This window comes from Sinocyclocheilus grahami, unplaced genomic scaffold, assembly GCF_001515645.1.
Source record: "Sinocyclocheilus grahami isolate Dianchi unplaced genomic scaffold, SAMN03320097.WGS_v1.1 scaffold57.1, whole genome shotgun sequence".
Classification (NCBI taxonomy): domain Eukaryota; kingdom Metazoa; phylum Chordata; class Actinopteri; order Cypriniformes; family Cyprinidae; genus Sinocyclocheilus; species Sinocyclocheilus grahami.
Genome location: NW_015505236.1, coordinates 3,401,436 through 3,428,409, shown reverse-complemented (window position 1 = coordinate 3,428,409; position 26,974 = coordinate 3,401,436). Strand labels below are relative to the sequence as shown.

At 38.0% G+C, this 26,974-nt stretch overlaps 1 protein-coding gene across 1 annotated transcript in view; it reads left to right on the top strand.

Annotated features, from left to right (window-relative positions):
* The window catches only part of col18a1a (collagen type XVIII alpha 1 chain a), a 96,332-nt gene extending 72,426 nt beyond the window's left edge, over window positions 1-23,906 (top strand). The window contains exons 5-43 of the mRNA XM_016270629.1: window positions 1,373-1,435; window positions 5,318-5,393; window positions 6,418-6,768; window positions 7,726-7,847; window positions 8,416-8,442; window positions 10,148-10,345; window positions 10,664-10,690; window positions 10,915-10,977; window positions 11,109-11,195; window positions 11,276-11,323; window positions 11,740-11,877; window positions 12,077-12,139; window positions 12,757-12,801; window positions 14,049-14,180; window positions 14,265-14,333; window positions 14,414-14,440; window positions 14,545-14,643; window positions 14,746-14,781; window positions 14,882-14,971; window positions 15,057-15,086; window positions 15,216-15,251; window positions 15,588-15,647; window positions 15,735-15,812; window positions 16,105-16,140; window positions 16,256-16,309; window positions 16,412-16,495; window positions 16,595-16,660; window positions 16,798-16,828; window positions 18,600-18,653; window positions 18,834-18,868; window positions 18,962-19,084; window positions 19,159-19,312; window positions 19,406-19,470; window positions 19,562-19,693; window positions 20,495-20,527; window positions 20,666-20,989; window positions 21,076-21,273; window positions 21,869-21,984; window positions 22,498-23,906. Coding sequence (XP_016126115.1) covers window positions 1,373-1,435; window positions 5,318-5,393; window positions 6,418-6,768; window positions 7,726-7,847; window positions 8,416-8,442; window positions 10,148-10,345; window positions 10,664-10,690; window positions 10,915-10,977; window positions 11,109-11,195; window positions 11,276-11,323; window positions 11,740-11,877; window positions 12,077-12,139; window positions 12,757-12,801; window positions 14,049-14,180; window positions 14,265-14,333; window positions 14,414-14,440; window positions 14,545-14,643; window positions 14,746-14,781; window positions 14,882-14,971; window positions 15,057-15,086; window positions 15,216-15,251; window positions 15,588-15,647; window positions 15,735-15,812; window positions 16,105-16,140; window positions 16,256-16,309; window positions 16,412-16,495; window positions 16,595-16,660; window positions 16,798-16,828; window positions 18,600-18,653; window positions 18,834-18,868; window positions 18,962-19,084; window positions 19,159-19,312; window positions 19,406-19,470; window positions 19,562-19,693; window positions 20,495-20,527; window positions 20,666-20,989; window positions 21,076-21,273; window positions 21,869-21,984; window positions 22,498-22,711 — 3,684 coding nt within the window. The 3' untranslated portion in view covers window positions 22,712-23,906. The remainder of the gene's footprint in view (window positions 1-1,372; window positions 1,436-5,317; window positions 5,394-6,417; window positions 6,769-7,725; window positions 7,848-8,415; window positions 8,443-10,147; window positions 10,346-10,663; window positions 10,691-10,914; window positions 10,978-11,108; window positions 11,196-11,275; window positions 11,324-11,739; window positions 11,878-12,076; window positions 12,140-12,756; window positions 12,802-14,048; window positions 14,181-14,264; window positions 14,334-14,413; window positions 14,441-14,544; window positions 14,644-14,745; window positions 14,782-14,881; window positions 14,972-15,056; window positions 15,087-15,215; window positions 15,252-15,587; window positions 15,648-15,734; window positions 15,813-16,104; window positions 16,141-16,255; window positions 16,310-16,411; window positions 16,496-16,594; window positions 16,661-16,797; window positions 16,829-18,599; window positions 18,654-18,833; window positions 18,869-18,961; window positions 19,085-19,158; window positions 19,313-19,405; window positions 19,471-19,561; window positions 19,694-20,494; window positions 20,528-20,665; window positions 20,990-21,075; window positions 21,274-21,868; window positions 21,985-22,497) is intronic.
* Window positions 23,907-26,974: the final 3,068 nt, after the last annotated feature.

The window sequence follows — 26,974 nt, the reverse complement described above, 5'->3', positions numbered from 1 at the left end:
TGGTGTGAGAATAATGATCTTGTTATTAATATAAGTAAAACAGAAGAGATTATATTTGGGTTTACATCTGATACTTATATAACGCCTGTTTTTATTCATAATGGAAAAATCAGACAGGTTAAAACATACAAGTATTTAGGAGTGATGATTGATGATATGTTATCATGGAAAGATCATATTGATGCTCTCTGTAAAAGAACAAAGCAGAGAATCTACTTTCTTCGTCGTCTTAGGTCATTCGGAGTAAGAAAGCAGATTCTTCTGTTGTTCTTTATGTCTGTGATAATGAGTGTACTGCAATACTGCAACTCCATTTGGTATAGGAGTTTGTCTGTTATGCTAAAAACAAAGCTGTTCAATCAATTAAAAATTTGCTCAAGGATTGTAGGTCAGCCCCTTGAGAAGCTCTATGATTCAGCTTATTATAATAATTTGTTAGGACTGGCTAACAAGATAGTTTCTGATCCTAATCATGTTCTGCATAATGAGTTTGAATTATTACCATCAAACCGGAGGTACAGAGTCCCAAGATTCAACAAAGTTAGGCTGAAACACTCTTTTGTGCATCAGGCGATCCTGGAGCTGAATAAGACACTTAATCAAAAATCAAGAGTAATGTGAACATGGTGTAGTTGTAGAAGTGTAGTAGGAGGGTAAGGCATAATGTAATGTTTAAGGGAGTGTAATGTATAGGTAACACTTTACAATAAGGTTCATTAGTTAACATTAGTTAACTACTTTAGTTAACATGAACTAAGCATGAACAATACTTCTATTATTACTTCAATATTTATTAATCTTAGTTAATGTTAATTTCAACATTTACCACTGCATTATTAAAATCAAAAGTTGTGCTTGTTAACATTAGTTAATGCGCTGTGAATTAACATGAACTAACTATGAACAACTAACATTAACAAAGATTAATAAATACTGTAATAAATTTATTGTTCATTGTTTGTTCATACATTAACTAATGGAACCTTATTGTAAAGTGTTACCAATGTATATTGTGTTTTGTTTGTGTGTGGATGAAGTGCATGTTGTTGTTTAAAGGATGTTGATTGTTGTAAACACAGATACTGTCATGCAAGAAAAATTTCAGACTCGTCTGACAATAAAGTGTGATATCATATCATATCATATCATAACGCGAGTGAAAATTATTATTTCACTTAGGGTGTTTTTAGTCCTGTAGATTGTTTGCTTGGTTACACTGTTACAATGTTGCATTTACCTCTTGGTTCAGTTTGAGCATTTCAAATTATATAATTAAGCAATATCACAAAAGGAAGAGTGCAGTTTTGCCCCGAATATCATCACAAATGTCATATTGTTTATTGAACAAATCAAGTTTTCCGTTCTCCTTCAGAATCTACAGGGATCAGGTGATTACGGAGCAAGTGGAGATGGAGAAGGACGACCATCAATCCAGGTATTACCTTAATTTTCCTCAGAAAATGTGTAAACTTGTTGTGATTCATGTAGTGTCCACATTCAAAACATCTAATGATGAACCCGAGGTTCCCGGCTATTTCCAGAGCAGCAGCCTGTGAATTCTGGCAGGTCTGTCGTTGTACACTTGTTCATCTTCTGGGGGAAAGTCCCAGATGAACGCTATTATCTCCAGACCGATCCCAGGTGTTAAAGCCCATCTTCCCATGCCTTGTGTTGCTAATCCAGAAATAGGCCATGTGGAAATTGAAATGAACCCTTTGCTACTGATGTGTGAGGCCCGTGTCTGAGCTTGCCAGAGCTAATTACAATAGAAAGAAACCAGGTGGCTGTTATGTGTGGACGGCAAGGATCTTCTTCCATAAGTGTCTACTTTTTTGACTGGTTTATTTATCAGTGCTGAAGTTTAGTGTAATTTTAAGAATATTTTGGCTACTTTTTTTAGTTTGTTTTTTAATTATCTGAGTATATTGTACTTGTGTGGAGGTTGCTGATTCTTAGAAGCATCTTTCCTTTCACTTACAATTATTTATTGCCATTATATTTGTTTTAACAGCTGCTGCTAGCATGCAGGTATTAATTTAATTCTAACCTAGTAATTTTAAATTACACAGTTTTTGTTTGCTTTTGCAGTACACAACATGTTTTAACACGCTGTGACAGAGAGAGAGGGAGAGAGATGGCATTCCGAGGTGCTGTAAAGTAAACTTTCTTTTGTCTTACCATGGAATCCATTTTGATGGATGCCACATCCCCCCCAGGACATTTTCCACGCTTGTTTCACAGTCAATCCAACTCTCCTTGGATGTTGGAAAGTGCATGTGAGGAGAGGGCACCTGGTGGGCATGATTTTTTGCAAACTGGGTTGCATGACTGCCTCCTGTGTAGGCTTCTTTGTGTAATCTAATTTTATGAGATTATTATATCTCGAGGGAGAGAAGTAGTCTTGTGACAGTGTGGTAAACACAAGTTTGACTTCATTACAATTATCTGTGGAAAAAAAGAATTTTAGTGTGTCTTCAGTGCTCAAGTATTAGTATTAGTATTTTTATTTTTCTCTACTCTCATAGTCATTAAGCATATATAGAAATGCATGTATACAGGGGGTCCAAAAAACTAAGACCACACATGAAATTGCATTTAAATTGATATTTCATCCTAATTGCTCTGATGGAAGACCATGATGTAAAAAACATGTGGCGGCAAAGAATGGCCCCTTTTAAATGCACAAGGAAATATGTTTCCATTTTCCATTCTCAAATCTCTTTCCATGTCCTAAACTCCTCCAGCATATCCCAGTGTAATGTTTTCAAGGTCAGAGTAGCTGCCGAGATTCTTCCATCTCTGCAGCAGTGACCGTGATGGCAGATGTTTAGCAGCCCTTCCTTGTCTAGCCGGACAGCCCCCACCTGCCCACCCCTGACCTCTATCTTTAGACCCCGGGACCCGTGGCCTGCATTCCCCAAGACGATCGTTCTCTTGGTCCGAAAATACACGCTGTCAGCATCCTCTCACACTGGCCATCAGAGCACTCCATGTCCTCTCACCAAAGACTCCTTTTTCTCAATCCCGGCGTGAAATCTGAGGATCAGAGTGTTCTAGAACCTTGATGCCTGGTATTTCAGCAGTGAGTTCTGCCGTTTCAGCAGCGCATGTTTTGTAAAGTGCAAGATCAGGCCCTCTTTGTGTGTACGCTTCAATCATCCTGCCTTGGCAGCTTTTCTTCAAGGAGCTTTGTTAACTGTTAGTTATATGTCTGAATCTCTCACCCAGATGGCTGTATACAGCCAAATTTGTATATTTGAGTATACAAATATCTTTGCAATCAGCATCACGGTTCTTTGATTTCCCATATCGAATGTTGTCTAGTGTTTAAGATGGTCATGGTAATATTTGTCATTTGTCATGGTCATGGTCATAGAGTTCTAAATTGTTTGTACACAAGCAGTGAAATTAATTTAAACTGTGTCGGAACAGGTACGAAAGGCATAAGAAGTGATATACTTTGTTTTTTTATGCTTTGCTGTAAAAAATTAAAACAGAAAAAAGAACAAAGTATTTTTTGTGGCTTTTAGTGCACGTCTCTTCGCTTTAAGGCACATAATTTTCTAGAGTACTAAACATTGAAAAGTATAAACTCTGAAATGTTCTTATAACAAGATAAATTTACTTTAGAAGCAAAATTGCAAAACGTCTCGGGTTACTTATGTAACCATGGTTCCCTGAGTAGGGAACGAGACACTGCGTCCTCTAGGGGTCGCTATGGGGAACGCCTCGTCGTGACTCGTATCTGAAGCATACATTGAAAAAAACACCAACTCGTTGGCCGGCGACAGCCATGACGTCACTACCGGTGCGACTACAGTATAAATCGGTGCCGGGAGCTACACATCATTCACTTCTTCGTCTGAAGCTTGCGTCCGCAGCATGGCAAGAAACCTAGAGGACGCAGTGTCTTGCCGTGGCGCGATCCATAACCTCTAAGAGCTCATCATACGCAGGGCAGGAGGATTGAGAAGGCTCAGCCTCAGCTTCTTCGCTCTCATCATCCATTTCCTGCTCTTCCTGGGCTGAAACCAGCAGAGCACTGGCCGCTGGATCAGATGATGTTAAAGAGAGAAAATCATCCTCCAGTGGCTGTCTCTCGCCCCCCGCCGATGAGCGCGAGAAGGAAAGTCCCTCTCTAAACTCATCGGCCAGGTCCACCTGAGATCGCCACGAGCTCATTCTCCTCCGTGCCTCAGCAGCGGAGGGTCCTGAACCGCGGGAAGCAGATGGCTGCCCCTCTTTACTTGAAAAGAGAGACAAACGAGAACGGAGTTTTTTCATTGGAAAAAACTCGCAATGCACGCAGATTGCCCCCTCGAGGACATCGCGTGCGTGCTCCTCGCCCAAACAAACAACACATAGATCGTGTGTGTCATCTGGTGTCAAATAGCGCTGACACGGATGCACACACCTTCTAAATGCTCTACTAGTGCTCGCCATAATATTAATAGATAGCTCTTACTTTTTCCTTGAAAATGCATGCTTCAAACAGAACAGTCAATGAAGACGAAGAAGAGAATGATGTGTAGCTCCCGGCACCGATTTATACTGTAGTCGCACCGGTAGTGACGTCATGGCTGTCGCCGGCCAACGAGTTGGTGTTTTTTTCAATGTATGCTTCAGATACGAGTCACGACGAGGCGTTCCCCATAGCGACCCCTAGAGGACGCAGTTCGAAGTTCCCATGAAAGGGAACATACCAAGACTTTTGGGGTCTTTTTGAAAGAAATTACTCATTTTTAATCAGCAAAGATGCATTCAATTGTACAAAAGTGACAGTAAATACTTCTGAATTGTTACAAAAATGTTTATTTCAAATAAATAAAAATGCTGTTCTTTTGAACTTTGTTATTCATGAACGAATCCAGAAAAAGTGTATCATGGTCTCTACTTAAAAGAAATTATTCTTGAGCACCAAATCAGCATATTCAGATGTTTTTGAAGTATCATGTGACAGTGAAGACTGGAGTAATGGTTGCCTCTAAATTCTAAAAATTCAGGTTTGCCATCACAGGAATAAATTACATTAAAAACAAATAATAAAATAGATATATTAATATATATTCATGGAAAAATTCACTTTTTCCAAATAAATGATCTGAAAACAAGACATGATATCTAATCATGTTTAAACAGTTTTGTAAATTTGTCATGTTTTAAGGATGCTTAGATATGTTTACTGGTAAACAAAATAAGGATCTCATTAAAAATATGATTTTTATCAGTGTACATGCTGTTATGTACATTGAACTACAATGCTGATTGACAATTTGCAGTTTATGTTAATTGCTATATTACTATATATCATTTGCAGCCGTCTCCTCCCTCCTCTCGGCCGATCCAGCAGCCGCCGGTGAGCAGCAGACCGCTTGTTGAGAAGCAGCTGACAGGTGAGCTTTCAATCTGTTCAGTGTCACGTCTGAACTGATCTGTCAGCACAGCCCATCAATAGCATTTATTACTCTGTTGAACACTTAAGTGGCTGTTTTTCTTCTTGTAAACTTGGAGTAATTCATTTTTGGGGTTTTCTTGGTTCAAATTTCTGATTCTGGCATTTTGTTAATGAAAGAAAATATTTGAGTTGCATGTCTAGATTACACTTCTGCAAAGAACAGCATGAACGGTCACCAGCATGTGTTCATTATTATTCAACCACCATACTCAGAAAGTGTACCAATGCTGGTTGACCTTGAACTACATGGCTGTACTGGTCAACCAGTTCATGCAGGTCTAATCTAGTGTTTTCAGCAGAGTTTTGAAGGCAGGGAGATTTAAAATGTAATCTGAGGTTTACTAATGTAGATATCAATCATGAAATAGTTCGAAGATTGCAAACATTTCTTTGAGATGTGATAGAGTAGACTGACTTTATAAAAACTGAGTGTGTTTATAGAAGCAGCCACTGTGGTATTTGGCGCCCTCTACTGGTTTAAAGCAAATTGGACATTGTCTTTTTACATTTCCTTGCCATAAGTATTCTGAAAAAGTTATTCAAATTTTGATGTATACAAATCAACATTGCCTTTTTTAATGTAATTATGATGCAGTGTATTAAAATGTAATTATTTTAATGTAATTGATATAATTTTTTTCTAACTCACAGTTGTTACTTATATTTGTATACGTTTATATTTGTGAAAATCTCACAATTAAGATGCAGGTTTAATATCATAATTACAGAACATAAAGTCACTAATAATAATATATATCATATGTATTACATATATAATGATTATAAAACTAACATTGTTGTTATTATTATTATTATTACATTTTAAAATAAGGTATCAGACTTTTTTGGCATTTTTTACTACCTCACATCAATACAATCATCTACATATTTTTGTAAATGGTTTACTGAAGTGTGATCTTTCTTTAGAATGAGCTGAATTGGTCAGTTTTGTTGAACATTAGGCTCAGTCGATTCCTCTTGGCAAACTTCTGGGTCCTACGGTGATTCTCGACAAACATCTGGCTCATATGGCGGTTCTCAAAAAACATCTGGTCCTTATGGGGATTCCCGAAGAACCTCTATCTCCTACGGTGATTCCCGGCAAACATCTGGCTCATATGGTGGTTCTCAACAAAGTTCTGGCTCATATGGTGACTCTCGACAAACGCTTGACTTAATTGATGTTAGCAGGCAAACTTCAGGGTTATATGAGGATTCTAGACAAGCTTCAAACTCTCTAAGTACGTCAGGCTCAGCTGGTGATGGCATACGGTATTCTGTGGAGTCCAGACTCGGTTCTGCAGGTCCAACAGGTGGGTAACTAATGAGAGAAAATCTCTCAAATGGACATGGAATTTTTGCATAGAAATTCTCAGCAGAATCTCAGCAGAATTTCTACATAATGCTTTGCATGAAAAGCTGGCAAAATGCTGTGGATGTGTAGAGATGGCCAAGAGGGACTGCAGCAAACTGGGAGCAAGCAATAGTGTTGCTGCATATGTATGGCATTTATAGATATAATTGTTATATTGTATTCATATTGTTTTGTCAAACACAATGCTTCTTGACCTGCTTATAGAAGCTTCTGCTGGTAGGCATATTCTTACATGAATATGTGGAGTGTGGCCCACCTTCCTTGATATTGTCTTGGTATTTTTTTATTTATTTAGTTTTATTTTATTGTATTGTAGGCTGAATGTCACAAAAACATGTCCAGGTCACATTTCACCACAAAAATATATAAATAAGACATTATAAGCCTTTTTAGGGCCATTTAGATCTTCTGCATTCTGGCATTACGTTCATAAAAAATAAGCACATTTTGCCCTAAAAGTCTTAAGTTTCATAATGAGTTTACATTTTAGTTTTGCAGTATTTTTTGTTTTTTTATTCCAAGAATTCTCAACTGGATTCTTGTTACTATAGTACAGTAATTTTTTAACATCAACATGAAGTAAATGCTGTTCATCAAATGCTAGTTTAAATAAAACGCCCCTTTTTGCATTACAGTAACTTGAATCCGATTTATTTTGCATTTCGGTATTTTGAAAAATTCATTTGACATGAAAAGTATGTCACCGTGTAAAAAAATCCTCTGTAAAAAATTCTAGCTAAATAGGTTTCATTTTCTTCATGCAAAGTCTAATTTCTTATTTTGTTCTTTTGATTTTGGGGTGAAATATGAGCCAGATATGTTTTCGAAAATGACTTATAAAGCATATAAGAGGAAAGGTTATTTTTAAATTAATCAGACATTTTCAAATTTACAGGTGCAAAAGGAGAGAAAGGAGACAGAGGAGAGACGGGTGCCAAAGGTGAGAGGGGTCTTGTGGGGACGAAGGGTGATTCAGGATCTGGATCTGGATCTGGTGGCAGTGCAAACGGAGAGAAGGTGTGTTGAGTACTGTGAACATCTCTGAGTGTTTCTGTACATCTATACAGCTCAGTTTTAAAAGTAATAAACCATGAGAACCTGTCCATTACAGTAATTTATCTATGGTATGGAATGTTGTTGTTGTTATAAAGTACACCAATAATAATATAGTTCATTTAACTATAGGCTTTTTTGGTTGTCAATCAACTGATATGCAATCTTAGGTGTGTGTATTTTGGTTAATGGTTTTGAATGTTGGCTCATCCAAGCAGAATTGAGAGTCAGAACTATTCGTTTTATAGAAGCAGCTATGTTCAGGTATTTAAGCTATATAACTGCTTTTATAAGAACAATAACCAGGCAGTGTTAATAGCTATGAGATGACTTGCGTTTATATTAAATGATTGTTCAGCTACAATAGGAGATACAGGGCCCTTTTCTTTTGTCAAATTGTTACATTTCAGTTTTATGTCCTTCAAAACCCACAGTAATGTGTGAAGTCAATGATGGGGAGCTTGAATGTTCAGCCATCTGTTAGAGTGGTGAGAGTGGCAGACAGGTCAATCATTTTTGTCTGTTTTCACAGGGTGATGCAGGAGAGAAAGGAGTGAAGGTTTGTTCTGATGCTTTTACCTTGACAACTGTGGCAACATATTTTGCACTAGTTAAATGTGAATTAAAGGAATAGTTCATGCCAAAATTAAAATGTTGTCATCATTTACCCTCATGTCATTATTTATTTATTTATTTATTTGACACAAATTTAGATAATAGGCAAACAGGGGATCTCCCTAACGTCTCTTTTGGTGTTTCATAATTTTTGGTGAACTCTCCCTTTAAAAGTAAATATTAATTTCCTCTTTTAATGCATATTGGTTTATTGACATTTATGGTGCTTTTTCTCAGGCCTGTTCGCAACAAGAACAATAACTATAATGATAACTATATTAGTGTCCACACTAAAACACGATTCTGTTTATTTATAATAATTCATTCTGTTTATAATAAACGCGTGCTGAAGTTTTGTCATCTGCCACTTTAAATGCTTGAGCTCTTTAAAGCAGGATGGATTCTGATTGACCATCAATGTTTTTATCAGTAATCAATTGGGGGGAAAAATCATAATGAAAGTGATTCCACTGATATCGTTCCTCTGTGCCATTTAGTGGTGTGAACTAGGGTTGTGACGGTGAGGAAATTTTCCCACCGGTTAATCGACGCGTGACAACAACGGTAATACCGGTATCACCGTTGGGGTGGGGGTTAGTTCGTTTAAGTTTCCCTCTTTTCTTCGCTTTCAAATGGCTTGTAAAAGTGCCGTGCGCATTTTACTTTCACTTTCAAATTAGCTGCAATTGAATTGCTGCAATTCGGCTTCAAGCAGTTGTTTGTTTGAGTTTTCCCTCTTTTCCTCGGATTTCTTGGCTTTCAAATAGCTTGAAAAAGCGCCGTGGGTGATTTACTTTCACTTTCAAATTAGGGGCAATTCAGCGTTGATTCAATTCAAGCAACAGCAACGTCAAACTCAGAACTTTTATTAACAAAACAAATAAAAATACACCATATAGGCCTATGCCTAATAAAATAACAAATTACTTAGGTTACACAAAGTTTAAATAAATATATAAAACTGAAAATCAGCAAACACTGTGGAACCAAATAAATAAGAAACAGAATGTTTATTAGCAAAACAAATAAGAAAGCTTGGAGGCACGGCATATACACCTTGATGTAAAATAAAATAAATAAAATACACAAAGTTTAAATAAAGTAATCAGCAAACACAATGTGGAACCAAATAAATAAGAAACAAATGTTTAAAAATACGTCCAGTCAATAGGCTTTTCAAAATCTTATATATTGCCAAACAGGCGCCTTTGCATTTCCTTTCTAAACAATCTTCTGCCATCGTCTTGTCTTTCTCACCTCGCTCTTGTCAGTCAGCTCGACTCACTCTTCTCACCTGATAAAAAAAATCTGGCTCCTGCTCCGTGGTGCACTGTCGTTCGCGCACGGTTCGGCACGCTGTGTTGAGCGTTTAATTTTTAAAAGTGTCTGTCCTCTAACTGAACTAGGCTAAATTATTTTTGTTACTATAACGAAAACGATGGTGGGGGAGCGGTACTGCGGTAGGCAAATGATGTAATCGGTGTTGCGCCTTAACCGAAAACACCGTCTATTGCAGCAAGAATAGTGTGAACTCTATTCTTTTCAATTTGGAACAATTTTTAAAACTGTACTGTTATCATTATAGTTATTGTCCTTGGTGTGAAAGGGCCTTTACTTATGCTCTTATCTCTCTTGCGTTTTGGTTTCAGGGTAGTTCTGGTTTTGGTTATCCTGGATCAAAGGGTGACCGTGGCCATCCTGGGCCTCCAGGGCCTCCTGGTCCCCCAGGGCCCAGTGCAGAGGTAGACGTGAGAGGAGATGGGTCAGTTGTGCAGAGGGTGACAGGACCAAGAGGACCACCTGGACCAGCAGGACCCCCTGGCCCTGCTGGAGCTGAAGGGGAGCCGGTGAGTAGATCACAGTGAAAGGAATGGTTCAATTACTGGCTCTATTTTCTGTTAGTGAATGCATTTCCATTTAAAAGGAACAGCATTATACCATAACCGTATGTGTCATAAGTGGTCATGCATTTGCCGCTGCTGTGTTAGAACAGTAATAGATCCCTATGGTGTTCCCCATCACAAGCAGAGAATGGTGTTATTAATACAGGTTTAAGATATGAATCATTGCAAACACAAAGGCACATTGTGTTTCTGCCCTTGAGACTATGCATAATGCATTGGTCATATCTGAACAAAACTAATATTTTATCCTCTCCTTTATAGGGTGACCCTGGAGAAGATGGAAAAACTGTAAGTAATGCATTTCATAAAACCGTATAAAATAGACCTGGGTCAAGTACATTTTCAATATTTTTCATTTTTCAATTTGAAATTATACCTGCTTGTGTATTTTGGGGGAACAGTTTGATTTTACTATACAAAATGGGAAGAAAAGTCTGTTTGTAGTTGTGATTTTGTGTGTTTGCATTCATATGTTTCATGTGCAAATGATTAAAAATCTGTTTTTGTAATAGGGCCAAGTTGGACCTCCTGGTTTTCCAGGAACTCCTGGGAGTTCTGGACCCAAAGGAGAGAAAGTAAGTATTGTTGATGTCCATTATCGTGGCTTATTATGACAGTATCAGGGTTGTGCACCGTTTAGAATTAAATTGTGAATGCCTTTTATAGTATGCCAGTTCAACTTTTTGTACTTATGTTTTAATTTTAGGGAGAGCAGGGTGAAAGTCAGCCAGGACCTCGAGGGCCTCCAGGTCTTCCTGGCCCACCGGGACCCCCATCTCGCTCTGATAGGCCTGTGAGTTCATTATTAGTCAGCTGTTTTTGTTTTTCCTTTTAAAAAACTGTTTCATAATCTCTCCTCTATTCATTTTATAGACATTTGTGGACATGGAGGGTTCTGGATTTGATTTGGACAGTGTGCGGGTAAGTCCTGTGTGCACTATATTAACTCCTAGGATTGATTCGGATCTAGTGCTCAACAGCTAGAAATCTCTATTTTGGAATGATACATGTCATTCATTGCTGATAATCTTCAATTTACTTCATATACACTAATGTTTAAAAGTTTGGGGTTGGTAAGATTTTTTAATGTCTGTGAAACAAATCTCTTTTGCTCACCAAGGCTGCATTTATTTGATCATAAATACAGTAAAAACAGTAATATTGTGAAATATTATTACAATTTAAAATAACTGTTTTCTATTTTTAATATAATTTAAAATCCCTATGAATGCAAAGCTGATAGTGGTAGTTTTGTTAACATTTTATTTGTAATTCTTACATTTTCTGTTTATAAAAGCTTGCAGTTCTTTACTTAGTAACTTTTTATTTGTTTATAGGCAATGCCTGGTTTGCCTGGCCTACCTGGTCCTCCTGGTCCCCCTGGCCTCCCAGGTCCCCCCGGTCCTGGGTCTTCAGGCTCTGGTGGTTTGGGGCCTCCTGGTCCTCCTGGGCAAAATGGAGCTCCAGGTCAACTGGTAAGTCTAAGGGACATGGTCCATGTGTATACAATTGGTTTGGATTTGTTGTGTTGGAATAAAGCGTTTATTAGTCAGAGACGTGGCCACGTGGGTAATGTGTGCACCCTGTTTCTCCCTGTCATTTTGTGTCATCTTGTTAAAGTCATAAAAATTAAAAAATAAATAAATTTAAAAAAAAGAATGTTGTTTTTAATAGGGACTTCCAGGTCCACCAGGTGCTGATGGAAAACCAGGCTCAATGGGCCCAAAAGGAGAGAAGGTAGGAAGTCCAGTCTCTTCTAAAAAAAAAACTAAAAACAACAGGAAATTTAACGTTGTGATTTATAAACCTGGAAAAACCTTAGAAATGTATACAATCTTAAAAAGTTACTCTAAACATTTAATTATCTAAATTTTGCTTTTTGTGGATGCTTGTGGGGAGTAAACATGCTTGCAAGCCAGCGTGATGACATTATTTTGTCTTATTGGAGACATTTGTAAATTAAGCATACATTTTAAATCCATTATTTCACTGGGCTTCCTGTAAAATTCACAATTCCAGGGACAAACTATTTATGGCTGGGCTCAATGAGTGGGCAGTAACATACGGTAGAGGACATTGGTGGGACCCTCTCATCACAGTCTGGCATACAAATGTTAATCCAGTCTGGCAGTCTCTATAAAATGATTTCTATGCTGTAATGCTGTAATCACAAATGACTGGAAAGGTCATGGAAAAGTCATGGCAATCCATTGGTAAAAAAGTATAGGAACCCTGTCCATACATAGATAGCTGTGCTGGTCCTTTAATGGATTTGGACTTGCATAATTCAGCTCTTTTGAGATCCTTGTAATGGTAGCTATCTTTAGACACTGGACCGATTTTGTGCTCCACAGGGTGATGACGGTGAGCTGGGCCTACCTGGACCTGTGGGAGAGAAGGTCAGTTTGTGTAATGTGTGCACCTCATGAGAAACCTCTGAAACACTTGTGCATAGTATGCACATGCTCATCTGCATATCACATATTTGAATGTGGAGTATAACTGTTCTGTACAGCTCAGTGATCTGCAATGCTCTGTAAGAATTCAGTAAAAAAGTAATAATGTCCTATCCAGGTGTGACGCAGCGAGATAAATTGTCTGTCTTTACAATAATGATCACTAAACATGTTTGATGTATCAAATATAGTTATGTGGAGTAAAATTTTGTATGAGTGAGATTTCACTGTCAGTGTCAGAAATACAAAACTGTAGAATTAAAAAAATGTCCTAGCTTTCGTCAATTTCCTAGAGGTTATTAAAACGATCAGATTTTATACTTTTTTCTCACATTAAAACTTTTGACCATGCCTTTGATGATCTGATTTAGCTATTTTCAATGATCTTTTTTGTGTAGATTTTTTTTGTTTGTTTTATATTTTTCCAAGACCTAAACTTTCAGTCTTAAAACATGAAAAACTATAATTAAAATATTTTTTAAAAATCATAAAAATTACTTTACAAATATGATAATCTATTTTTTTTTATTGTGCACCATTTCCAATCAAGCTGTAATTTTTTTTCATTATTAAAAAAACACTGTAAAAGATACATAAAAAGGAGTCATTTTAATCCAAGTCACTTTTTTCCATGTCATTTCCACCACAGAATGCTTTCAAACACATTGCATACTTTGAGATGTAGTGGAAATGACAGTTGTTCATTATTAAAAGTGCCCATTGTTGAAGAAAAATGGAAGAATAATGTTGCTTTATTGTGTCACACCTAGTTAGGACACTGTGTGGAAAGCTGCTTCAGAAAACAGCTTTTTCTGAAACAGTCAAACCCACTCAGGGTTCTTTTATGTTTCTGTCTCTGTAGCAAAACTCCTACTTTCCCAGCTATCTTTATGATCTTCTCTCCTACTCTACCTCATCCTTCTCCTCTAAAGCTGCAGGTAGCAGGTCTTGAGTGTGGCAATCGATTTTCTTCACAAACATCTTAACTTTCTTCTCTACAGTTCTAATACCTGAAATGTAACATTCTATTATTTTACTGATGGTAGTATGGACTCTTTGTGACATTGCTTTGTAGATGCATTGTCTGAATGTGCAAACTAACATATTTTGCTCTTGGTATCTTGAAAGCTAACTTAATTTATCTAGTAGTCACCTTGTTCATTTATTTATCTTTCTCCTTGTGTTTAAAGGGTGCCAAAGGTTCTTCTGGTTCCCCTGGCCTTCCTGGAGAGGGTGGACTTGCTGGTCTTCCAGGACCAATGGGACCTGTTGGACAACCAGGGCCACCTGGTCCTCCTGGCCCAAGCTATCATGTTGGTTTTGTAAGTATTGGTCAATTATACTTAATTTCTCGCAGCCTTTTAGGAAAAAAATGTAAAAGTATTGAGTTCTCTGTATGTGTTCAGGATGATATGGAGGGTTCTGGTGTTCACTTCAGTTCAGTCCCTGGAGTAAGAGGACCAGTGGGAATCCAGGTTTGTTTTTTTCTGTTCTGCTTTCATTTACTCTTGTTGATCTTTAGCAGTTCATTTACTGCAATCCTATTTAATTTCAGGGACCTCCTGGTGCCCCAGGACCACACGTAAGACTTCATTTATTTGTTCAAAATAGATTTCTATCCCAAAGATATCATTTGCATATCATACCTAGAGGACTTTTTAAATTAATTTATATCTTGTTCCTCAGGGTAAGCCTGGTTTCCCAGGATTTCCTGGAGTGAAAGGCAGTGAGGGACCTCAGGGAAAAGATGGCCAACCTGGTTTGGATGGCTTCCCTGGACCACAGGTGCGTTTCATTTTAATAAAACTCGTAGGTGCAAATTTAATAAACAGCCCCTCTGATGTGCAGTACTTCAGGCTGATATCAGTGTTTTGCATTTTCCCGCAGGGACCAACGGGCAACAAGGGAGACCGAGGCGACAGGGTGAGTTTACTTTTGGTCTGAAGTGGTTTTGTGGAATACCTGGGACTTTGAAATCACAAATGACCTATTTAATTATTGTTAAATGTGATCATCTGTTTAGGGTGAACCTGGTCGAGATGGAGCTGGACTTCTAGGTCCACCCGGCCCCCCTGGACCACCTGGACAAATTATTTATCGTTATACTGAAAATGTAAGTCTTCATATTTACAGTATATTGCTTTTTTGCTTATAATGGTCCATATTCTAATGAATCTGTTTGTCATTTTTCTGTACAGAATGAGGAAACTGGAGGAGCAGGGCCTCAGGTATGAAAATTCAGCTTCTGATAGTCTATTGTTAGGAGGGCATTAGGATACCAGAAAACGTCTTGTGGGCACTGAAATACAGACCTCAAAAATTTTGTAAAAGTCATGTATCGTTTGTGTGATTTTCAGGGTGGGGCTGGTCTTCCTGGTCAAGCAGGATTCCCAGTTAGTACTGCATAACTTAATTTGTCAGCCCAACCCCTTTATATATATATATAAAAAAAAACTTAGACATTTATACTGTGTATTCTAGAAGTAATTAATAATGCAACAAGGCAGGAGAGAATGTGATTTTTACCATGGGTAAATAGTTTCTTAGGCATGATGCAAAGCATAGAAGTCCCTTAACCATGTAATGTTCAGATAATAGTTACATTTGTTATTAAAAATAATTATACATATACATTTAAATTTACAATTATACATTAATTTCTCTAAACTTTATAGTCAGAATTATGTGTTTTATAATCAATATTACACTCCATCTACTTATCCAATCAGGGCCCAATGGGACCAAAGGGTGACCGAGGAGAACCTGGTTCACCAGGCTACGGCATTAAGGTTTGTAAGCAAAAACCAATAGACAAAGCTTAATATGAAGTGTTTAAAAACCTCGAGTTCACTGCTGTAACATAATTTTGTTTGCAGGGTGAGAAAGGAGAACCTGGACTTATTCTTGGACCTGATGGAAACCCACTTTACCTTGGTGGATTGGCAAGCCATAAGGTATTTTATTTTTTGCTTTGTTTTGCTTTATTTATTTAAATTTTTTATGTTATTTTATTTCATTTTATTTTTGGATGGAAAGTGAATTGGATATTGAAGTGTCCAGGAAACATACAGTTTCGTTCAATATGACTTTTGGACACTTTTGGACGATAATTCCCATATTTTGTGTTTCTTCATATTTTTAATGGCTTAACTAACATTCAAAAACGAGGAAAATACTAAAGATTAAATGGGTGTAAAAATGTTTTAGTAACGTATATCAAAATGAATTTGTTTTTTCTCTCTGTAGGGTGAGAGTGGGCTTCCTGGACCAGTCGGACCTCTTGTATGTTTCTATTTGTTAATTTTTTTTTTTTTTTTTAATTAAAAGAAAAAAACTCTATCATGCCTCTATTTGGAACATTCTGAGCAACATCTAAGCCATATCTCATTTTATTCAGGGTCCAGCTGGACCTCCTGGATTGAAAGGTGAATTTGGAATGCCAGGCAGACCTGTAAGTCTCTCAAAATGAAATTTTCATCAACAAAAAAATATTCCTTGACAGACAACAGCATATTTTACTGACTGTGTACTTAATTTCATTTTATGACTATAGGGTCGCCCAGGTGTAAATGGATACAAAGGAGAGAAGGGAGAACCAGGGTCAGGGTCAGGGTCAGGGTCTGGATTTGCCTACACAGTAAGTACACCACAAGCTCTTGAATTTGAAAATAAATGCAGTTTGTTTCATCAGGTATGGATCGCTTGGACTCATACGTTATTTTTGTGTCTTTTCAAGGGTCCCCCTGGTCCCCCAGGGCCTCCTGGTCCCCCTGGACCTGCTGTGCCTTTGGACAGATTTGGTGTAAGTGCTTTTTGTGTCAAATAAACTATAATTTATGCATGAAACATTGCGGAATGAGCTCCATATGCTGGCTATGTTGAACTGAAGTGATCATGATTGCAACAGCAATAATTTGCAATCTCCTTTTTCCATTTCAGAGAAATGAAGATTATTCGAGACAGTATCCAGGTAGGTTATTGCAGTCATTCTTGTCACAGCAGATAATCAAAAGATATTTTGTCACAAGATCCTTAAAGTCAACATGAAATCAAAATGTACTCTATTTACATGATTTGACATACATGATTTAAAGGCACAATATGTAATTTTCACCACTAGAGGACGCGTATTCAAAATAAACAAAGAGGCAAAGGCGTAGTTTGATGACGCCTTGACTGAGTGTGGAAACATGGGAGTTGTGGTCTTCATCCCCACAGCCGATGCAATCCGACGGGACTCGGGCAGAAATCATGTTCATGGATGAGCTAATGATTTATTAACGTAGTAGAATGAAGCAGGGTGAGGCTGAAAGCCGTCGAAGCGAAATGAGGCCGCTGAACGAGCGTGACACACGGCTCGAAAGCAGCGGAGCTTTTATTATGCCACAGTCGACCGCTTCTGCTTCTTCCGGTCGTGCGTATGTGGGGGAAAAAGCAGCGCTGTTTTATCATACTAGATACATTTGAAAGTTCTGTTATAATGCTACTCTGTGCGGTCGTCACCGGTCTATTAAAACGCACAGCATATTAAAGCGTCTTTGTTGTTTCCATGTTTTCTACAAAACAAAACGGAAATCGAGGGGTTATGACGTCATTAGCAGGCGACACAATGACATATGGAAATGGTCCGTGTCACTAGTTAAAATTGCTTATTTCTCTGGATTTAAAAATTCTTCGAAACGTTTGGGAGAATGTGAGTACACAAGTCAGCAAAATATATAACACTGTTCTAGTGGTTTTTGGATATTTTAATAAAAAAATCTTACATATTGTGCCTTTAACTCTGCATGTTTTCTAAAAAAAAAACTAAAAAAAAAAAAAAACTGCCTCTTAAAGGGGACATCGGGGGCAAAATTCACTCTTACATGGTGTTTGTATATAAATGTATCTTAGCAGTGTGGACACAACTGCCCTACAATGATAAAAATCCATTAATTCCTTTTTTTTTTATCCCCAAAAAACCTAAACAGTCTCAATTATCAAGCCGATTTGATTTTCTGAGCAGTATGACGTCACACAGCTCAGACCCCGACCACAACCACTGACGGAATGTCCTGTATTAGCATATCTCCGCCCTCAGCCTATTGAACACTGTCTGCCATTTTTTCCATGCTTGAGCAGCTGTAGCAACATGTCTTGTAAGCAATGCAGGTGTTTTATAGTTGGATGTAAAAGTGAACACGAGTCTTTATGTTCTCCCGACATCGGAGCCACTGAGGACGCAGTGGATTAGTTTTGTTTTTGATGGTAACGTGCCACAGAATACACAAAAAATAGAACAGAGGGGTGGGGTGAGCAGTAGCTCATTATCATTTAAAAAGACATGAACTGAAACGGGTCTCTGTGAACAGAGCTGTGCTTGACAAGGTAAAAAGGGTGTTGTTTTTACGTGGCCATTGAGGAATTTTAACCAAAGTATGTTGCAGACATTTCATAAAGACCCTAAAGAAACATACCAAGGTGGAAAATGGGCATCCGATGTCCCCTTTAAACAGTTTTTCTTTAGTGATTTAATAAACTTCACTTTGGTACAGTTATTTCCCAATGGAAAAAATCAAGTCCCAACCTACAATTTATGTCCCTTTCAATTACTTGTTTTGCTCAAAAAATTCAACATTACAGGAGAAAAACGGTTCAAGAACTGCATTTCATGTGGATTTTAATATGTAGAATGAGTTCACATGTCAAAGCTCTGTGAATTTTTGACAACTTTGAACAATGCGTTGTCTTGTGTTCTTAAGCTATGAAAGGAGAGAAAGGAGACCAGGGAGCTCCTGGAGTTCCAGGGTCGCCAGGTAAAATTTACCACTGTTGCTGTTCCTAGACACTCAGGGCCGATTGCGGCGGCAATAACAAGGCTGTCCTGGCCTCTGTAAATTTATTGGCTGAAGTACCTTGACATCATTATCAACTCATTGTAAAAGGTATTGTGGTATTTAATGTATTAATGCAGTATTCTGTCATTTTTTCCACAGGTTTTTCCTCTAACTTTGATATCTATGCCCTCAAGGTATGTGATTCACTAAATATAAAAATTAAAGTCTTTGATGAAACAATTTGATTATGATTTCAACAACACAAAACATGGCACCCCTTTCCTTAGAATGAGATGAAGGGGGAGCACGGTGAGTCCGGTCTTAAAGGAGAAAAAGGAGAGCCAGGAGGAGGATTTTATGACCCTCGTTTTGGAGCTGTACAGGGACCACCAGGAAACCCTGGACCTACTGTAAGAATTATTGGGAATTTCTGGACATAACTCAAATTGAGTATGAATGGTCTCATCAAAGACATCTGTTCTAGGGACCTAAAGGAGACTCAATCAGAGGTCCCCCTGGACCGCAGGGCCCACCAGGACCACCTGGAGTTGGTTATGATGGTCGTCCAGGAAACCCAGGACCTCCTGGACTCCCCGGTCCTCCAGGGTCACCGTCATTGCCAGGAGCCTACAGACCACGTAAGAAAAAATAAGTACAATTCTTAACACACTTCGAATATTTTTGAGGAACTTAAATAACAGACAGTGTTGTATGATTTGTGTTTGTTTCAGAACTCAGTATTCCCGGACCTCCAGGTCCCCCGGGCCCTCCTGGAGTTCCTGGCACTGGATCTGGAGTGAGTGGGATGATCATTAAAGAAACCATTAATGGCGTGTATGGGATTACATACCTGACACTTTCTACTTTAATCATGCCCATGGTGTCAGCAGGTGATTTTCCTGAGGTCTTATGACATAATGATGGCTACGGCACGCAGACAGTCTGAAGGTGCTTTGATTTACATTTTGGATAGAAACGATCTCTACCTCAGAGTTCGGGATGGTGTCAGACAAGTGATGGTATGGTGCTTAAAAACTCATTTTTGTTTACACCTTTTCATTTGTTGTAAAAAAATATTAAAAATGCATTTCATACATACAATTACTTTAATAACAATTTTTATAACATGAGCATTTAGATTTTTTTATTATAAAATTGTCTGCCAAATCAAAGTTAGTGTTGTATAACCAACAAACAGGTAGCAATTTTGTCATGTGACAAGTAAACCATTAAAACAGGAAATGGTATTACAACTGTCATGACTATCATAAATATCATGACTGTCGTGGTCAGTAAGTTAATTAAAAATATAATTATATAATTGACATTTTTATGGCATGGCAGGATTTGTTCTGTTTGTCATATGATAAAAAAAAAATGTCATCATATTTAATAATTGTAAAAATAAATAAATAAAATCAATGAAAAATGAGTTTGACAACATTTTGGATAGTAATATTATTTATTATTTTGAAAATAGTTATTTAAGCACTTAAATGTACTCCAGGCATAATAAAATATGTTTTATTAGTTGGTCACACCACTTGCCATAGTTAGAGGCGTTAAACCAAAATTATGGTATGATAATCAAAAAGACATAAAGGCTTTTTCCAGACATCGAAAATCAACATGAAATGCATATTTCTAGGAACATGGTGGATGTGATTTAAACTAGATTTTTTCATTTCATCATTTTATGCTTTTTTATTTGTCATTGACTAATTTTAAGGAGAACATTACAATATAAGGGTTTATTCTTTTTTTTGTCTTCTCAAAATTTGTCTTCTCAAATTCTAACACAGTTTTCCTTTTATTTGCAGCTTGGAGAAAATAAACCCTTCTATGGAGAGCTGGTAAGGAGTGTGAATAAAGCTCTTTTTTATGTTTTAACATTCAAATAAGCACCCACAGTTTAATCAAAGGAGGTTGGAATTAGTGGATGTGCATATCAATTCCTGAAGGTATGACTAGCTTGTTGGCTCTTCCTCCAGGACAATGAAGTGGCAGCGGTCCAGCCGCCCCCTGTTGTTCACTATTCCCAAGACCACACAGCTGACAATGGAGCAGAGCAGATTTCTCCACCGCACCAACCGATCGAGTTTCCAAGGAGGGAGCCAGAGAATAGAAACCCCAGTCCGCCTGACTCCCGTTACCCAGATCCACGATACCCACCCTACACTGATAACAGGTACATCGACCCTGTACAACCACATAAATACCCCGTTCAACCTGAGAGGAACCCCATCACTCCAGCCCGCCGCCCTAGCCCCCCTGTCAGTCAACCAGAGGGCCACACCCACACTTCTGGACCAGGGGTTAGTTCAGTCAACTTCACCACAACGTTTGCACAGGTCCCCTGTGTTTATTTCCTTTTTTGACACCATTTTCATTTTCTGTACAGTTGCATCTTATCGCCCTTAATTCTGCACAAGTGGGCAACATGAGAGGCATTCGTGGGGCAGACTTCCTGTGCTTCCAGCAGGCTCGGGCCGTGGGCCTGAAGGGAACGTTCAGAGCCTTCCTGTCTTCCAAACTTCAGGATCTCTATAGTATCGTCCGCAAATCTGACAGAGAGACATTACCGATTGTTAACCTCAAGGTGTGTAGCAGTGTTTTTTTTGTATCATTGAGATACTATTGTAGTTTTTGTTAATATTTAGAATTTTATTTCCTTTTTATATTTTCTTTTCTTTCATGTTAATTTTAGTTAAAGTTTTAGTATTTTTTTGTGTTTTAAAAATTTCTATGAGTGTTTTTTTATATTTCTATATAGTTTTTGTTATTAATTTTATTTTATTATTTTTTTTGTAATTTTTTTTTTGTGTGAAACTGAATGAAAATAAGAAATGTTGCCTTGGAAACTAGCTGAAATAAAAGAAGTATAAGTTTTATATATTTCATTTTATTTATCATTTAAAAAAATAAAAATTCTGGGGAACGCAAATGTTTTTGCAAGCGAGCAAAAAGTGTTGAAATAGAATTTTTTTCTTCCCATCTCATTATTATTATTATTTTTTTCAGATTTTCAGGCTCGTAGAATTATCTATGTTGGTAGATGAGTGTTCAATTGATCTTTTGGATCATTTTGACAATTCCTCAACATTTTCTCCTCAAGACTAAACTTACCCAATGAACTCACTTAGTGATCTTGGTTGTTTCTTGTCTTTTCATGGCATTAATATTCCCCTCTGCAGGATCAAGTCCTTTTCAGAAGCTGGGAGTCTCTCTTCAGTGACTCAGAGAGCAGGATGAAGGACAATGCTCCTATCTACTCATTTGATGGCAGAGATGTCCTGCGGGACAGTGCCTGGTGAGTGCCAGTGGCTTTGGCTGATCCTGTGAACCCTTCAAACAGAGGCCTCAGCAGAGCGTCCTGTCACTTTTCATTTTTCTTTAAAAAACGCTCAGAGTATTGGAGCTAGAGATTAATGCAATATCTATCTATCTATCATTCATTTGTTCATTGTATCTATCATTCTATCTATCGTTCTGTCTTTATGTTGATTCTATCACTCTATTGTAATATCTATCAGTCCATTGTTCTTTTTTTCTTTCTTGCTATTAAGTGCCTTATGCAACTCTTTCAACGATTCATTGCCCAAATGTGGGCCTGTCCAGTTATTGACTGTTCCTCAGAACTCATTGTAGCTGTCAAATGTAGTTTCCCAGTAGATGGATTAAAAAGCTGTGCATCCTGATCCCACAGTCAGACAATGCGATTTGAATTTGCAGTTTTGGAAAGGTCTTCCAGGTTTTGATTGAATGCAGTCTGAGGCTATCTTAAACCACCTAAAATGACAATTTTACTTCCTCTATCCTGTAGGCCAGAGAAGATGATCTGGCATGGGTCCAGTGACAGGGGTCACAGGCAGACAGATAACTACTGTGAGACGTGGAGGGCCGGAGACCGTGCGGTGACAGGCTTGGCCTCGTCTCTGCAGGCTGGCCAACTCCTCCAGCAGACCTCCAGCAGCTGCTCCAGTTCCTACATTGTGCTGTGCATCGAGAACAGCTACATGACACAATCCAAGAAATAAAGCCGTCCTAAAGAGCCTTTGAACACTCAACACAACCGTTTTTATACAGGCCCAGTTTCGCTCTAGTAGATGCCTGTATCTAATGATAAAAATTTTTAAAAAGAACTGAGTCTGCCTTAAGGAGAATCTGTTCCCTCACCGTAACGCCAAAGAGACAGGTTGAACATGGAGGTGTTTGCTCTCTCTCAGGGCATTGGCACATATTTTTCAGGGGGTTAAACCAGAGAAGTGAGGCCACCCGAGGCAGTGTTTCGAACTTTATCCATATAAAATGTTGTATATGAATTGTTTGTCGTCTGTGTTGCTTTTTTTTTTTTTTTTGAAGATGTCTTAATTGGTATATCTAACCAATTTAACTTTTTTCTACTCATTTGTCTGTACCATTTCCATTTTCATCCAAGGTTTGTTAAATACAGAGGGGCAAACCTGACATTTTAGTTTTAGGATTCAAAAAGAGAAAATATTTATTTCGCAATAAAGAGAGCTAAAATATGATTTGAAACTGTAAACCATACTTTTTTCTATTTTAGTGAGCACTTTTACATACTTCCACAGATAAAAGTGCAAGACTTTACTTTACAATAGTTAACTGTAGCTAAAAATGGTCACTGTCTCCAAAAAGCTCCAGTTGGCAAAAAGATGCTTTGAGTAATTCAATACCTATCTCTCAAAAGAGTTTTTGTAAAAAAAAATGATTTTAAATACGTCTGTTGCATCTATGGGACCACTGTGTGTTTCTATTGTGATTAATGTGAAATTTCATATGGCCATTCTTCTTAGTGTCATTGTTTTACTCTTCTGGTTGATTCCAGAAGTTTTGATAAAGCAAAGCGACTGATTTAAGTCAAGAGGGGAAGCTGCAAGATTTTCGCAACAAATATTAATGTAAAAAAATCTGTTACTCAAAAATAGCAGTTACTTGTAATATAATTCATTGGACGTTTCAGAGGCTTTGGTTGCATTTGGTGCTTTTCACTGATGAAACAGCTGCTGACAGTGTTGTTTGGGAGAGACGGATGTGTTTTATGACGACACTTTATCTTCTATCCATATGGAATTTCAGACACCTAATCCACTGTAGTGCTACTGATGTATTCAGTACAACCCTGTGGGCTTCTAGTCTTTTTTTTAAAACCAGTTTGTGCTGTACCATGTCTCAGAGGCACTGAATAAATGCTTTTGTTTGCCACAATAATTCTGGCACTAGTTCTTGTGTATCAAAATCTATTTCCTTAAAATCTGACCTGTCTACACATATCTTAGACTCTGTTGTCTATTAATGCACAGTATTAACATATCAGACACCATTCACAAGCCATTTCATATCATGAATGTGTTTACTGTTCACTGACTGATTACTAAAAAAATAAAGGTACATTTTTCCTCTCACAAGTATGTATTTTAGACTTTAAGGCTTTTCATTGTTTTCATTTGTGAGATTAATTTTTCTCCACAATAATTAGATGTTTAAAAGCCAAAAAGGGCTATTTGTCATTATTTACTGAAGTCATATATACATAAAAAAAAACATATTTTGAAGAACTCGTTGTCAGGTTAAGATTAAGTGACTTTTGGTATACAGTAAATCCTTACTTCTAGTTCACATAAAAGCCACCTTTGATCAGCACAAGTGCCATAGCTTCTCAATGGTTGGAATTGTAAACTATGCGGTTCTGCTAAATGCTGTTTAAGCACTGAAATACTCTTAGGCAAAGGTCTTCTGTGCACCTACTGTGTGGCAAAGGGCCCCAAAGTCCTGATTCATGCATGTCTCTAAATTGCACAGCATGCCCCTTTGATGACATTGCAATCCCGCCTCAGTGCCTATTGCACTGATTCTCTGTCCGCCTGAAGGGTTTTACAGCCTGTTCAATAGGATTTAGCGATGTGGCCTTGAGAGGGCCTCAAGGCACAAATCAGAGACTGCTGACAGCGAGCTGGTGAAGCGGCCCTTTTGTATCTCAGGACTTAAAGGTCCTCTGCAAGCATGTCAAGCAGGTGGACCAAGCCTGTGGTAATATAACCCATGGGCATTTGAGAAAGTTGATTAAGTGAAAATTAAATTAAAAATAACTAAAATGCTATATGGTTGTTAAAGAGTACGGTTTCAAACGGTTTCAGATGGAGTATGGATCATCACAGTGCAGGATGACAGCAGGAACTCAGCGGGAGTTCAGCGGGATGACTGTCTTTATGATTAACTGTTGTTGTTTTTGTTGTGATCTGTACTGAAACAAAAGAAAACAAAGTTTTATTCTTGGGTAAAAAGTCCTTAAAGGGATAGTTCACCCAAAAATAAAAAGTACTTAATAAAGGCCTCCTGAAGACAATCGATGCGTTTTTGTAAGAAAAATATGCATACGTCCTACATCATCTGCTGGAATGTGACTCTCTTGTGTACGCGCGTATGACAGTTAGTGGAAGCTAGAGATTAAGGTTTATAAAGTTTAAAATATGGATATTTTTCTTACAAAAATGTATCGATTAGCTTCAGGAGGCCTTTAACCCCCCGTAGCCACGTGGGGCACTTTTTTATTATGGATGGACAGTTTATTGGACTTCTATTGGACTGTTGAATATTACCACCTATCCACTGCAATTATAAAGCTTTAGTTGACGAGCTACGGTAAGCCTAAAGGTTAGCGATGAATATTTACGTTTTGAACCAATCAGTAAACAACACTTGACAGTGACATAAACCCTCAGAGGGAAGCGAGTTCACGGCAAAACATCTAACAGGTCAAATATACATTGATCATAAGATACAGCAGAAAATCGGGAACGCAGATGAGGTCAATTCACTGCCGAACTACAGCAGCTCTGTCACGACAATAAGCACGCATATTATTTCTTTCTGCTATTCAAAGCTACAATCGCCTGATTGCTGATTCGCTGTTTATCGTGATCATAAATGTGTGTAAATACGTTTATGTTGCCTGTGCCGCTGCCAGAGAGAGCGCCAGCTCTTGCATGGTATTTGTAGTTTTGATGAGGCTGTGCCATCTTGTCATTTCTGAAGCACCTACTGTACATTTCTCGTCTCCATATTTCTCTCGTCTCCATATTTCTCAGAAAGTTCATCCAAATATACAGGTATTTTCTTCTTATTATGTATTAGTCAGTTTTGGTATTATTTGTATTAATTATTATTTGGTTACCTGATCATTAGTGATGTAGCAGCTGCTCCTATCACTGTTGTCACAATGGTTATGTTTCAGTATCTTATCCGAGCAGGGGTGGAGGAAAGACGCAGCAGTAGGATGGTGGGGATGCGACAACAAGGGGCGTGGACTCGATGGGAACAAGCAATGAACAGAAATATCTCGTGGACTGAGCTGTGGAAAGTAGAGCCATACCGGATCCAGTTCCTTATCCAATCAGTCTACGATGTCCTCCCTTTCCTATTTCTAGATTTATGTATTTAGTTTGGAAAATGTAAAGTTGACGAGCTACGGTAAGCCTAAAGGTTAGCGATGAATATTTACGTTTTGAACCAATCAGTAAACAACACTTGACAGTGACATAAACCCTCAGAGGGAAGCGAGTTCACGGCAAAACATCTACAATGGATAACAGGTCAAATATATATTGATCATAAGATACAGCAGAAAATCGGGAACGCAGATGAGGTCAATTCACTGCCGAACTACAGCAGCTCTGTCACGACAATAAGCACGCATATTATTTCTTTCTGCTATTCAAAGCTACAATCGCCTGATTGCTGATTCGCTGTTTATCGTGATCATAAATGTGTGTAAATACGTTTATGTTGCCTGTGCCGCTGCCAGAGAGAGTGCCAGCTCTTGCATGGTATTTGTAGTTTTGATGAGGCTGTGCCATCTTGTCATTTCTGAAGCACCTACTGTACATTTCAGAAAGTTCATCCAAATATACAGGTATTTTCTTCTTATTATGTATTAGTCAGTTTTGGTATTATTTGTATTAATTATTATTTGGTTACCTGATCATTAGTGATGTAGCAGCTGCTCCTATCACTGTTGTCACAATGGTTATGTTTCAGTATCTTATCCGAGCAGGGGTGGAGGAAAGACGCAGCAGTAGGATGGTGGGGATGCGACAACAAGGGGCGTGGACTCGATGGGAACAAGCAATGAACAGAAATATCTCGTGGACTGAGCTGTGGAAAGTAGAGCCATACCGGATCCAGTTCCTTATCCAATCAGTCTACGATGTCCTCCCCAGTCCAACCAACCTCTTCTCATGGGGCCTGAAAGACAACCCTGCATGCCTCTTGTGCCAAAA